Raw genomic sequence first — 15,461 nt, 5'->3', positions numbered from 1 at the left:
TTGAAGGGGAAAGATGGAAAAGAAGAGTTAGAGGAAGTGGTAGTGGTTGACGAGAGGAAGAAGTAAAGGGAGAGTATTAGGAAGAAGAAGAGAAAACAGAACATCCAGAATATCTGAAATCAGATTTTGGGCAAAAACAAATATAAAACCATTTTTCCAACTTTTTTAAAGTTTTACTAAATTTGGTGCACAAAATTATAATTTTTATACCTTTCATGAAAATGAAATGGTATATTAATTATGTCACGAATCTCAAAATTGGAAGTCCTTAAAGGAAAAGACATAGACCCACCAAGAAGTATGCCGAAATGATCTGCATGAAGAGGTGAGTTGGTTTAGTCATGTTCGTCTGTCTTCACCAAATGCTTACATATACAGCAAGTATTGTTGTATGACAATTTCGAAGAGATCGGTCGTATATATAGCATATGTCCACTACAACCGATTGTTCAGATAAGAAGCTTTTCGTAATTACTGCCTCATTTTAACAGCTAGAGGTTTAAAATTTCACCGAATGCTTACGTATACGGTGGCCATTGTTGCCTGAAAAAATGTATAGATCGGTGTTATATGTAGCATATATCCCGTACAACCGATTGTTCAGATAAGAAACTTTTCGTAATTTCTGCCCCAAGGCCAGAAGCTTCAAATTTCATGAAATACTTACGCTTACGTCATATATTGTTGAAATAATTGATTCGTGGTCATCGTTTTTTTTATGCAGACCTCAAAAAATGTGAAAATTTGTATCCTCACATAAAGTACCTACCTATTTTTTATTTTATATTTATCTTAAAAATCGCTAGGTATGTACACTTGTTCACTATATCTTTCTCATCTTATACAGCCGATTATTTATTACGAATGGGATATGATTATTGTCCAGCCCCATTCATGAAAGGTATGAAGTCCCGTTCTTACTTGTTTGTACTACAAAATAATAACTGTTGGAATACAATTCTGTGTACAACGTACATCACCATGCAACCCTGAACTTTGTCTGTTCTTTCTCTTTGTATCCATTTTAATATTCTTATTCTCGATTTGAACACCAAATGAATAAAACGTATAATTTGTAAGCATTAACTTGTCTGAGCTTGATTTTTCACTTGTACATAAGATAATAAAATTCCAACACTAACTAGCAGCCCCAGCAGACATTGTTCTGCCCTAACCTTGGTCTATCTGCATAATTTTTAAGAAGTTTTTATCCCTTATTCTCCCCCCCCCCCCCCCCCCCCCCCCCCCTCTCACCCCTTTTCTTTATCCTTTTACTTTTCGATCTGCTTTTATTTCCACATCTCCGTCTTTTTCAACATCTCCGTATTTTCCCTCAACTTTTTCCGATAATCTATCTATCTCTATCTCCTTATCTTCGTCTAATTCTATCTCTTTCACAGTTTCCTTCTTTCTTTTATCATCTGACTAGTTTTACTTATTCTTCTCCATACCTTATTCCAAGTCCCAGTTCCAGATAATTTTACAGTCCCAGTCCCAGTCCCAGTTCCAGTCGTTCCCTGGTACATTTCCAGGGAAAAAGTGTCATAAATACTAATTAACGCAAATATACCAAATTTTATGTAAATCGGTTCATGAATAGAATGTCTTCGAATAGATCGCGACCTGGCCCGCTTTCCAGAAAAAACTATCGTAAATATTGATCTAGGCACCAAAGCGCTACCTATATCCAAGCAAATCGAACAATGAATACAATTTGTCTGAATGGATCGGTCACTGGTTCACCTTCCGGAAAGAATATGCACAGGAGCACTTTACGGGTTGCTGTGAAGCTATCTTGCATTTGTCGTAACCGTATCGGACCGCTGTAGCATATGTCATCCATACAATCGATTTTTTGAAAAAGAGGGGTTGGCATTTATGCCTCACTTTAGCAGCTAGAAGATTTAAATCTCAGAGGATGTTTAGTTGCCTGTGGCTTGAAAAAATATTTAAGATTTCATATATCCGATACAACCCATTATTCAGATGAGAAGATTTTTTTCAATTTCTTGCTCGTTTTAACAGCTAATGAAAAACAATAACAATTGAGAAAATAGATTTTGTATTTTTCCCAGAAAATCGTGAAAAACAATTAAATAAAAAGACAATTAATTACTTAAGTCAGATTGTTTTCCATCACTTTTTCGCCAAAGTTTTAAGCTAAGTAATCCCGAAATTTTAAAAATCCCTATCGTCTGCTTCGAGTGAAAGATTTTGTTATCTTTGTCGAATTTCAAAATCCATCCGTGGGAGGAAACGAGGAAGATTTTTGAACACCATAACTTTAATCCCATACATTGCTGTGTACAACTAATGAAAAACTCGGATGTTGGTAAAAGCCACTGCAAAGAAAAAAAAAAATTGAAATCAACACTTTCAGATTGCACTACATCATCAACGCGGCGTCATGTAAAATTTTCGAAAATCACTTACTGAGTTGCATTCCCGCAATCACTGGGCAAACATGTTGCTTACTACGATAATCATATTCATGGTATTCATTCAGTTGTGTCCAATACAATAAAGCATTCTGTGGAACAAATACACCAAACTCAAGCTGTGGAAATGCAATAGCGCCACCCAACTTTGGTTTTCGTAACTATAAACAGAAAAATTAAACAGTAATTGAATTTGTTTTAACCACATTTAGTACTCTTTCTGCACATAACTTTATTTACTCACATTAAACAATACATTTGCAATGATTTTATTTGACATTGGCACCAAGGTGTCTGCGTAGACATAATCATCCTCATGCGTCCAACGTTCCACTTGCCACTTTGCAAAGTTTTTACTCGCATGCCCCGTAGCGATTTGCAGACGTTTCGCTATATTCCCCGCTAGCTTCTTTTGTGCTAAGTTTGTAAACTTTAAAAACTTCGTTGCACTAAAGTCAACGTAATTTTGGTGCTCGTCGATAAGCTCTTGCAAGTCATCAATTTCTTTTGTTCGTAAGACATTGTGGTATATAACAACGTAGGGATCGATGTTAAGAATCTCTACTTGGAGTGGTTGCAGTAGCAGCTCAGGCAGATTACCATTAAGGAAACGACAATATTTCTTGTGACTGATTAAATTGTGTTGACTGCCGTCGTCAGTGTAGTGGGTGGCTTTCTCTGTAGCTGCGCCAATGTTTGCTGTCTCACGACAAATCTCCTCAATCAACGATTCTTCAACGGATTTGTCACTTCGCTGTAATGTAAAAAGTAAACTGGAATATCATTCAGGGTTCCTGGTATGGTTCGTGATTAATGTGCATGCACAGAGCATATAGGGAGAAATGAACAACAAAGACAATGGATTGTGAAATTTGAAACGTAGAAGCAACTTCTTAAGTCTTTACTTTGCTAATGTGCATTCTTGCGCCTACAGCGTAGGTTTGATAAGTCTGTCCTTGTTAGATGGAAATGGCGATGTCATATGCGCTCGAGCTCAATAAAAAAGTTTTTTTTTTAAACGGGGAATTCATTAGGCTTTGAATTGACAAGACCTCTAAGGAGTATTTGTGCTATGAAAATTTTATTGAAAAAATTCCTTTTGTGACATTCGATCCCAACAGCGCACTTTAAAGAAGAAGCCTGTAAATTCTAAGTTTAAATTTTAAGCTAGCCAACTTAGTTCAAAAAAGCAGTTGTTGGCAAGAATCATTCTCCTTTGGATTCCTAAACAGGCATTGTTTTTACTAGTAATGTTGGTTACCATATAGACGAAGTCCTGCGAAGAGTCGATATGTATGAGTCCACAGTGACATTGCGGTAAAAGTGCGAGTGCGATTATTCTTTTTATAATGACAGCAAGCACTTCGTCTACCCTTCGTTCACAGCAACACCCATTTTTTTACCGCTTTCCTGAGGCCAAGGAAGGTGGAACTGACGGCTCGTTTGTCAAGCTACGTAATATAAATATCATCAGAATTGTAAGCTTAATCATTAAGCTGAAGAAATCGCAATATATGCCTTAACTAGCAAAGGCAGTCGTCAGTATTTCTCACTGCCAACATTCAAAATATTTATCCGAGGCTTGTTGTTATATTTTATTGAAGTATGGTTTTACGTGGCGGGTCCCAAGCCCAGCGCACAACCCGCTCAGTGGGGGTGAAAATATTACTTGGCACGTTTATATAGCGAGCCGCTTGCTCCAAGACAGACGCCCGCTTGCAGCCGCACCTAGAGGTGTATAGACGCTGCCGATGAGATCTCCCCCGGCTAGCCCTTAAAGCGATTATGTCAGAGTAGCCTAGCCAGGTTGTCGCATTAGCGGCTACCCAGAGGATACTTGGCCGCAAGCGACCGGCAGTAGTGAGCTGGTTGAATCGCATGCAAAAGAATCGCTCTGGCCATTCCCAGGTGAATGGCGGTCAGAAGCTTTCCCCACTTTCGTGGACTTCTACACACGGCCCCACCCTCCTTTGGGAGTGTTCGAGAGAAAAGTGCTTCGAAAAATTTATGGACCTCTACGCGTTGGCGATGGCGAGTACCGAAGAACATTTAATGATGAGCTGTACGAGCTATACGCAGACATCAACATAGTCCAGCGAATTAAAATGCAGCGGCTGCGCTGGCTAGGCCATATTATGCGAATGAAAGAGATCGGAACCCGCCTATGGAAGCAGACGTAGAGGGCGGCCCCCACTCCGTTGGAAGGACCAGGTGGAAAACGATTTAAACTCCCTTGGTGTGACCAATTGGCACCGGTTGGCGGAGCGAAGGGGCGACTGGCGCGCCTTGTTGGACGGCCATAACCGTTTAGACGGTTAAGCGCCAATTAAATAAGTAAGTAACATTCAAAATAGCCCCTCACAATAAACCCAAGAATAAGCGCACTCGAAATGGGTATTCTAATTCTTGGTTTTTTGTTAGGACAAATTGACAGGCATCATAAACTGTCTGGAACTGACCCGCTGGTCATTTGTACACAAAGACTATTTTATTATTTCACAACCCATTTTATTATTTCTCTTATTTAGCATGCTGTGGATGATGGGACGCCAGCCGGCAAATGAGAAAAATATGACAAATTTACCATAAATTTGGGTAACTGCTGTCTTCTTTTATGGGTTTACTGTCACCTTGTAGTGAAAACTAAGAGCAAGCACACTTGACGTCATGAGATAATTCGGAATTTCCAAGTCACAATGTTCTTATTAACTGGACAATGCCTTCTGGCGTCACATAAAAATAATACAAATGAAAAGCGTGATAATCTCCAAAAAAATTTTTAGGCCGAGTTTCTCCCTTCCAATTTGCGTCGTGTTCCTTTTAATTTTTCCTACAAATTGGGGGGATGAACCTACATCTTTTATGGCGACTCCGAACGGCAGATGCGTTTTCACTGAGAAACTTTTCATGGCCGAAATATACTCGGAGTGCTTGCTAAACACTGCCTTTTTGTTTTAATTGACGGCGGCCGATGCTTATAAGTATGGTCTCGTCAGTAACAGTAGATGTCGGCAGTGTGAGCTGCAGGAAGAGAAGGCGTGGTTGTCAGATCCCGAGTAAGCTATTGAGCTAGGTCCTAGAAAACTTTTTTTTCGCCAAGAGGACGAAGTTATTTTATAATATAAGTCCTTTTACCTAGTTGAGGTTTTTAATGTTTGGTCGTCAAACAAATGCTGGCAAGACCATGGACACAGTCAGTCTATTCGAGGTCTTTATTAACCGGTAATTTCAACCCAACCGAACCTTCCTAACCAGGTCAATTAATGAAATGTTCACAGCCAATATTATGGGGCGCTGACTCATACGTGGAGATATTTCAGAAATATTAGTGGGCTGAGGGGGTTTTGTTCCATAGATGATACTATCCGATTTATTGTCTAAACTACATGATTTGAGCTTTAACCTTAATTCAAGAACCTAACGAGTTTAAAAATTGTTTGTTAATACAAAGAGACCGGATAAAGACGAAAGCTCCTTCCGAGGCCATCAAAATTAAATAAAGAATTAACTTATAAAATCCTGAACAAATGATGGTATTGTTGTCGGTGGTTTTTGTTGTTTCTGATTTTTCGCCAAAGTCCATACAAAATTTGGGAGTCTTGCAATCCACTTTTGAGTAGCTTCCCAGGGAGCAAGAGTCTTGAATCTTGCAAAACACACCGAAACTCGATGACAATTTAGCATGAAACAAAAAAAATTTGCTCCAAAAAAACTTTGGTTCAAGAATCGTGAAAATTCTAAAAAAAGTCCGACCTTGGAAATTCACTTTCGAGTTTTAAGGAACTTCCCGACAGCTCAGGGATCTGTAACTTTGAAGTCTTGAACAAAGAGTTGAGCTTTATTTGGTTTCAATATTTAGAATAAACAAATTTTCCAGATGGGACAGGGATCGAGATATTTTGAGATCTTTAGAAAATCCATTTACAGAATGTGGAATCTTGCGACCGCTATTTAAATAATTTCCCGTAGAGCTAAAATCTTAAAAATAAGAACAAATCCCAGAAGTCGATGATAATGCACCATTAGGAAAAAAATTTCGCTAGGTGGTCCATGAAAATTAAAATAATCGCCCGAGCGTGGAAATTTTGCATTCAAATTTTAAAGGGGCTTTTTTGATAACCTAGAGACTTCGGGTCTTAATAAGTTGTAATATTTAATAACCTAGAGACTTCGGGTCTTAATAAGTTGTAATATTTAAGATTGAAGTGTTTTCTAGATTAATTATTTGAGGGTATTAAAACGTCCATTTAGAACGGCACATTGCCGGATGTAGGTAAATATTATATCGAAAGTTTATTTATTGCACTCCACCTTTATATTTTTGTTCATCATACAATTTTTTACAGTTATGTTAAAATTTGAATATCAAAGTTCACCAAGATGATGTCTTCGCTTAAAGAGACCTTTTTATACTCAGTTGAGCAGAGCTCACAGAGTATATTAACTTTGATTGGATAACGGTTGGTTGTACAGGTATAAAGGAATCGAGATAGATATAGACTTCCATATATCAAAATCATCAGTATCGAAAAAAAAATTCATTGAGCCATGCCCGTCCGTCCGTCCGTCCGTCTGTCCGTTAACACGATAACTTGAGTAAATTTTGAGGTATCTTGATGAAATTTGGTATGTAGATTCCTGGGCACTCATCTCAGATCGATATTTAAAATGAACGATATCGGACTATAACCACGCCCACTTTTTCGATATCGAAAATTTCGAAAAACCGAAAAAATGCGATAATTCATTGCCAAAGGCGGTTAAAGCGATGAAACTTGGTAGATGGGTTCAAGTTATGACGCAGAATAGAAAATTGGTAAGATTTTGGACATTGGACGTGGAACCGCCCACTTTTACAAGAAGGTAATTTAAAAGTTTTGCAAGCTGTAATTTGGCAGTCGTTGAAGATATTATGATGAAATTTGGCAGGAACGTTACTTATATTACTATATATGTGTTAAACACAAATTAGCAAAATTGGATTAAGAACACGCCCACTTTTTAAAAAAAAATTTTTAAAATTCAAATTTTAACAAAAAATTTAATATCTTTACTGTATATAAGTAAATTAAGTCAAAATTCAACAAAATACAAAAATAAAAGAGAATTTCAAATGGGCGTGGCTCCGCCCATTTTCATTTAGTTTGTCTAGAATACTTTTAATGCCAAAGTCGAATAAAAATTTACCAATCCTTCTCAAATTTGGTAGGGGCATAGATTCTATGACGGTAACTGTTATCTGTGAAAATGGGCGAAATCGGTGTAAGCCACGCCCAGTTTTTATACACAGTCCACCGTCTGTCCTTCCGCTCGGCCGTTAACACAATAACTTGAGCAAAAAGCGATATATCTTTACTAAACTTAGCCCACGTACTTATCTGAACTCACTTTATCTTGGCATAAAAAATGGCCGAAATACCATAACCACGCCCACTTTATCGATATCGAAAATTACGAAAAATGAAAAAATGCCATAATTCTATACCAAATACGAAAAAAGGGATGAAACATTGTAACTGGATTGGTTTAATGACGCAAAATATAACTTTGGAAAAAACTTTGTAAAATGGGTGTGACACCTACCATATTAGGTAGAAGAAAATGAAAAAGTTCTACAAGGCGAAATCAACAGCCCTTGGAATCTTGGCAGGAATACTGTTATTGGTATTGCATATATAAATAAATTAGCAGTACCCGACAGATGATTTTCTGGATCACCTGGTCCACATTTTGGTCGATATCGCGAGAACGCCTTCACATATAAATCTAAGGGCCACTCGCTTTTAAAACTCTCATTAATACCTTTAATTTGATATCCATATCGTACAAACACATTCTAGAGTCACCCCTGGCCCACCCTAATGGCGATATCTCGAAAAGGCGTCCACCTATAGACCTAATGCCCACTCCCTCTTAAAATGCTCAGTAACACATTTCATTTGATACCCATATCGTACAAACATTCTAGAGTCACCCCTGGCCCACCCTAATGGCGATATCTCGAAAAGGCGTCCACCTATAGACCTAATGCCCACTCCCTCTTAAAATGCTCAGTAACACCTTTCGTTTGATACCCATATCGTACAAACATTTTAGAGTCACCCCTAGCCCACCCTAATGGCGATATCTCGAAAAGGCGTCCACCTATAGACCTACTGCCCACTCCCTCTTAAAATGCTCAGTAACACCTTTCGTTTGATACCCATATCGTACACACATTCTAGAGTCACCCCTGGCCCACCCTAATGGCGATATCTCGAAAAGGCGTCCACCTATAGACCTAATGCCCACTCCCTCTTAAAATGCTCAGTAACACCTTTCGTTTGATACCCATATCGTACAAACATTCTAGAGTCACCCTTGGTCCACCTTTATGGCGATATCTCGAAAAGGCGTCCACCTATAGAACTAAGGATTACTCCCTTTTAAAATACTCATTACCACCTTTCATTTGATACCCATATCGTACAAACACATTCTAGAGTCACCCTGGCCCACCCTAATGGCGATATCTCGAAAAGGCGTCCACCTATAGACCTAATGCCTACTCCCTCTTAAAATGCTCAGTAACACCTTTCGTTTGATACCCATATCGTACAAACATTCTAGAGTCACCCTTGGTCCACCTTTATGGCGATATCTCGAAAAGGCGTCCACCTATAGAACTAAGGATTACTCCCTTTTAAAATACTCATTACCACCTTTCATTTGATACCCATATCTACAAACACATTCTAGAGTCACCCCTGGCCCACCCTAATGGCGATATCTCGAAAAGGCGTCCACCTATAGACCTAATGCCCACTCCCTCTTAAAATGCTCAGTAACACCTTTCGTTTGATACCCATATCGTACAAACATTCTAGAGTCACCCCTGGCCCACCCTAATGGCGATATCTCGAAAAGGCGTCCACCTATAGACCTAATGCCCACTCCCTCTTAAAATGCTCAGTAACACCTTTCGTTTGATACCCATATCGTACAAACACATTCTAGAGTCACCCCTGGCCCACCCTAATGACGATATCTCGAAAAGGCGTTCACCTATAGACCTCATGCCCACTCCCTCTTAAAATGCTCAGTAACACCTTTCGTTTGATACCCATATCGTACAAACACATTCTAGAGTCACCCCTGGCCCACCCTAATGACGATATCTCGAAAAGGCGTTCACCTATAGACCTCATGCCCACTCCCTCTTAAAATGCTCAGTAACACCTTTCGTTTGATACCCATATCGTACAAACATTCTAGAGTCACCCTTGGTCCACCTTTATGGCGATATCTCGAAAAGGCGTCCACCTATAGAACTAAGGATTACTCCCTTTTAAAATACTCATTACCATCTTTCATTTGATACCCATATCATACAAACACATTCTAGAGTCACCCCTGGCCCACCCTAATGGCGACATTTCGAAAAGGCGTCCACCTATAGACCTAATGCCCACTCCCTCTTAAAATGCTCAGTAACAATTTTCGTTTGATTCCCATATCGTACAAACACATTCTAGAGACACCCCTGGTCCACCTTTATGGCGATATCTCGAAACGGCGTCCACCTATGGAACTAAGGATCACTCCTTTTCAAAATACTCATTAACAGCTTTCATTTGATACCCATATCGTACAAACATATTCTAGAGTCACCCCTGGTCCACCTTTATGGCGATTTCTCGAAAAGGCGTTCACCTATAGAACTAAAGCTCATTCCCTTTTAAAATACTCATTACCACCTTTCATTTGATACCCATATCGTACAAACACATTCTAGAGTCACCGCTGGTCCACCTTAATGGCGATATCTCGAAAAGGCGTCCACCGATAGACCTAAGGCCCACTCCCTCTTAAAATGCTCAGTAACACCTTTCATCTGATACCCATATCGTACAAACAAATTCTAGAGTCAGCCCTGGTCTACCTTTATGGCGATATCCCTAAATGGCGTCCATCCATAGAACTATGGCCTACTCTCTCTTAAAATACTCTTTAATACCTTCCATTTGATACACATGTCATACAACCACATTCCAGGGTTACCCTAGGTTCATTTTCTACATGGTGATTTTGCTTATTTTGTCTCCATAGCTCTCAACTGAGTATGTAATGTTCGGTTACACCCGAACTTAGCCTTCCTTACTTGTTTCTTGTTAATTTATATAAAGCAAATCCTTAAAATATGTTATCTTTTTTTTATACTCAGTTGAGCAGAGCTCACAGAGTATATTAACTTAACGGTTGGTTGTACAGGTATAAAGGAATCGAGATAGATATAGACTTCTATATATCAAAATCATCAGAATCGAAAAAAAAAATTTGATTGAGCCATGTCCGTCCCTCCGTCCGTCTGTCCGTTAACACGATAACTTGAGTAAATTTTGAGGTATCTTGATGAAATTTGGTACGTAGATTCCTGGGCACTCATCTCAGATCGCTATTTAAAATGAACGATATCGGACTATAACCACGCCCACTTTTTCGGTATCGAAAATTTCGAAAAACCGAAAAATGCGATAATTCATTGCCAAAGACGGATAAAGCGGTGAAACTTGGTAGATGGGTTGATCTTATGACGCAGAATAGAAAATTAGTAAGATTTTAGACAATGGGCGTGGCACCGCCCACTTTTAAAAGAAGGTAATTTCAAAGTTGGCAGGAACGTTACTACTATTACTACATATGTGCTAAATAAAAATTAGCAAGATCGGAGAACGACCACGCCCACTTTTGAAAAAAAAATTTTTTTAAAAGTCAAATTTTAACAAAAAATTTAATATCTTTACTGTATATAAGTAAATTAAGTCAACATTCAACCCCAGTAATGATATGGTGCAACAAAATGCAAAAATAAAAGAAAATTTCAAAATGGCCGTGGCTCCGCCCATTTTCATTTAGTTTGTCTAGAATACTTTTAATGCCATAAGCCGAACAAAAATTTACCAATCCTTCTTAAATTTGGTAGGGGCATAGATTCTATAACGGTAACTGTTTTCTGTGAAAATGGGCGAAATCGGTTGAAGCCACGCCCAGTTTTTATACACAGTCCTCCGTCTGTCCTTCCGCTCGGCCCTTAACACGATAAATTGAGCAAAAACCGATATATCTTTACTAAACTTAGTCCACCTACTTATCTGAACTCACTTTATCTTGGTATAAAAATGGCCGAAATCCGGCTGTAACCACGCCCACTTTTTTGATATCGAAAATTACGAAAAATGAAAAAAATGCCGTAATTCTATACCAAATACTAAAAAAGGGATAAAACATGGTAATTTGATTGGTTTATTGACGCAAAATATAACTTTAGAAAAAACTTTGTAAAATGGGTGTGACACCTACCATATTAAGTAGAAGAAAATGAAAAAGTTCTACACAGGGAAATCAACAGCCCTTGGAATATTGGCAGGAATACTGTTCGTGGTATTGCATATATAAATAAATTAGAAGTACCCGACAGATGATTTTCTGGATTACCCTGGTCCACATTTTGGTCGATATCGCGAAAACGCCTTCACATATACATCTAAGGGCCACTCGCTTTTAAAACCCTCATTAATACCTTTAATTTGATACCGATATCGTACAAACACATTCTAGAGTCACCCCTGGTCCACCTTTATGGCGATATCTCGAAACGGCGTCCACCTATGGAACTAAGGATCACTCCCTTTTAAAATACTCATTAACACCTTTCATTTGATACCCATATCGTACAAACAAATTCTAGAGTCATCCCTGATCCACCTTTATGGCGATATCCCTAAATGGCGTCCACCTATAGAACTATGGCCCACTCCCTCATAAAATACTTTTTAATACCTTTCATTTGATACACATTTTATACAAACATATTCCAAGATTACCCTCGGTTCATTTTCCTACATGGTTATTTTCCCTTATGTTGTCACCATAGCTCTCAACTGAGTATGTAATGTTCGGTTACACCCGAACTTAACCTTCCTTACTTGTTTGTTACTATATTGTATTGTTGTAAGAACACTGAAGTAGTACTGAGTCATACACGAGCTGTAATCGGGGTCGTATAGCCATAGCTGCTTTGAGAGAAATTAATTAAAAAACAAATAAGGAAGTCTAAGTTCGGGTGAAACCGAACATTACATACCCAACTGTACACTTGAAATGCTGTTGTTGTGTGTTTTGTGTGCTTAATAGTGGTACAAGGCTGCGCAATAATACATACTAGTATCGCCCGTGGTCGAAATTCGACCAACTTGTATTTTTTTCAACTCACTCTATGCATCCAGTGTTGGGGTAGTGCAATAATGCGTTAATAGTTGAGCAGTGAGTGGAAATATAGCAAACTGATCTATCTTACTTAAAGTTCTCATTAAAATTTTGAATTTGACCTAAGACGTTATAATCTTTGATTGTATTTTCTTAAATTTTCTACAAACTTTTCAAATGTAATTATAAGTTTTGGTGTGGAGCTCCTTAAAAAAAATATAACAAATATGTAAAATCAAATGAAATTTACACAGAATTGTGGTGAAATTACTTGAAATTGAATTGAAAATTTGCTTTTTATACACCTCCCGGGAGATACGCCGTTGGCGCGCTACCGAATTTAGTTTTGGGTGCTCGGTTCCCCAGTAGGCCTATATCACCAATATAAACTACATATACATATATCGCCCATTTACTTCAATAGCGTCATAATTCAAAAAACACGAATTTTTAGTTAAGAACGAAGAAATGTGCTAAAGGAATTTAACCTATTTCACACCACCTGTTAGGTATGTAATCGGCGCTTTACTATTACATATGTAATTATAATTAATTAAATAAAATTATAATTTGCCATTAATTGTTATAAATGAATTTAGTTAGTTTCAACAAAAGTTAACTCATTATTTGTAATTTCATGTTTTCTTGAAAACAACTAAAATAAAAAAAAATAATCTGTTAAATAAAGACTTATGTATTTACGTGTAAGTAAAGTTTGCCACAAAAAATGGGCCGTTCAAAAATTAATTCTATTTAAGGTTTTTTGGTATGCTACAAATTATTTTGGAACAGTTTTTTAGGATTTTGGTAGAGGCTATTATAGGTAAGTGGCAACATTGGGCACCATATTTGTATGTACGTGAAACATTTGTGCTTTCGAATTTAGCAGGGAATCATAAAGGTTTAAGTCTATGAAATTCGCATTAGAACACTTAGATAATTGTTCCCAAAGATTGGACGCTTGTGCACGAAAATTAATTTCGGTATTTGTATGATTTGTTCGAATTTACAAAAAACTTTTTCTTTTAATTATAAACAAATAGAGTAATATTTGTTAACAAAAATAGGCCTATGCACTGCGGCTGATCAATACGAATCGATTCATATAACTTTATATGATTTTACGTATGCTAAGTATGGGAAACAGCCTGTCAATTGATTGTATGGAAATTTTGTTAGCGTATTAATATATAGATACATATGGTTCTATTCTGAAATAATTTTCGTTTAAAAGAGGCAAAAAGGATACAGAGGCTAACACCAAAGACTTTGAGCGGGTAATAATGCAGTTTTCCTTCAGATATGGGGATTTCCCTACTCTTTATTTTAAAACAAAGATATAAACGAACAATAAACATAAATACACAAGTGCCATTGTACTAAAAAGCGTTATTACAAAAAAAGGGCAGGGTTATTAACAAAATTTTCCAACTTTAGAAGAAGGCGATTTAACCGATTTGGTCCATTTTTACTGAAAATATTTGCTGTTAAAAGGCATACATGTGCACCAAATTTTTCGTCGAGTTATGGCTCCAGAAACGTTGGGAAATGTATTGTAATAAAGGGGCATTGCCACGCCCATTTTTCAAGATTTGAACTTTTCTCCATTTTTTGTTATAATGGCACAAAATACGTTTGCTACAAAACTATTTTTCGCTAAGATTTAACTTATTATTTTTGCCTATGACCCTTTTTAAAGTCATTTATATAAAAGCGGGCGTGGTCCTTAACCAATCTTATCCATTTTTACTAGAAATATTTCCTGCTATAAGGAAAATATGTGTACCCAATTTTGTTACGATATGTAAATTTTTCTTCGAGTTATGGCTCCCGGATCATAGAAAATTGCTCAGTCAAAAAAGGGGCGGTGTCACGCCAATTTTTCGTCAACGACCCTTTTAAAACTCTTTTATATAAAAGTGGGCGTGGTCCTTAACCGATTTCGTTAATTTTTTCAAAGCGTTCCTTATAACTAGTAAAGGCAACCTCTCTGCCGAATTTTGTTACGATAGGTTTAACGATGGGTGGTGGAGCCGTGTGTAGAAGTCCACGAAAGTGGGGAAAGCTTATGACCGGAATTCACCTGGGAATGGCCAGAGCGATTCTTTTGCATGCGGTTTAAGCAGCTCACTACTGCCGGTCGCTTGCGGTCAAGTATCCTCTGGGTAGCCGCTAAACATCCGTCTAGCGGTGAGCTAATGTGAGAAGGCGACAACCTGGCTAGGCCACTCTGACATAATCGGTTTAAGGGCTAGCCGGGGGAGATCTCATCGGCAGCGTCTGTACACCTCTAGGTGCGGCTGCAAGCGGGCGTCTGTCTTGGAGAAAGCGGCTCGCTATATAAACGTGCAAGTAATATTTTCACCCCCGCTGAGCGGGTTGTGCGCTGGGCTTGGGACCCGCCACGTAAACCCATACTCCAATGAAATATAACAACAAGCTTCGGATAAATACACGCTCTATTGATGACTACCATAGCAAACGTTTGAAGGACAATGAATTGAGGGCATGCACCTGGAACGTCCGCTCCCTGAATGGGATTGGTGCAGATGCCCGGCTGGTTGATGTCCTCGTCAAAGCAAAATCTGACATCACCGCCATCCAAGAAATGCGTTGGACGAAGCAAGGAAGAAAGATCCAAAATTGTGACATCTATTGGAGTGGCCATACGAATAAGCGCAGTTTCGGCGTCGGATTAGTGGTGGGAGAGAGACTTTGTCGCCAAGTGCTGGCGTTCACGCCTGTGGGCGAGCGTCCCGCCGCTATCCGAATAAAAGC

The 15,461-nt window shown here is 38.3% G+C and overlaps 2 protein-coding genes across 2 annotated transcripts in view; both read right to left on the bottom strand.

Moving 5' to 3' along the window:
* The window catches only part of LOC137240639 (uncharacterized), a 108,984-nt gene that overhangs the window by 25,343 nt on the left and 68,180 nt on the right, over positions 1–15,461 (bottom strand). The gene's annotated exons all lie outside the window — the stretch shown is intronic.
* The window catches only part of LOC137237427 (prolyl 4-hydroxylase subunit alpha-2), a 60,321-nt gene continuing 46,905 nt past the window's right edge, over positions 2,046–15,461 (bottom strand). The window contains exons 6-8 of the mRNA XM_067761036.1: positions 2,683–3,192; positions 2,434–2,599; positions 2,046–2,342 (exon numbers count right to left, since the gene is read on the bottom strand). Of these exons, the coding sequence (XP_067617137.1) occupies positions 2,311–2,342; positions 2,434–2,599; positions 2,683–3,192 (708 nt within the window). The 3' untranslated portion in view covers positions 2,046–2,310. The remainder of the gene's footprint in view (positions 2,343–2,433; positions 2,600–2,682; positions 3,193–15,461) is intronic.

This window comes from Eurosta solidaginis, chromosome 1 (assembly GCF_040869045.1).
Source record: "Eurosta solidaginis isolate ZX-2024a chromosome 1, ASM4086904v1, whole genome shotgun sequence".
NCBI classification, from domain to species: Eukaryota; Metazoa; Arthropoda; class Insecta; order Diptera; family Tephritidae; genus Eurosta; species Eurosta solidaginis.
The sequence above is the reverse complement of the archived record's forward strand: the minus strand, read 5'-3'. Positions and strand labels throughout refer to the sequence as shown.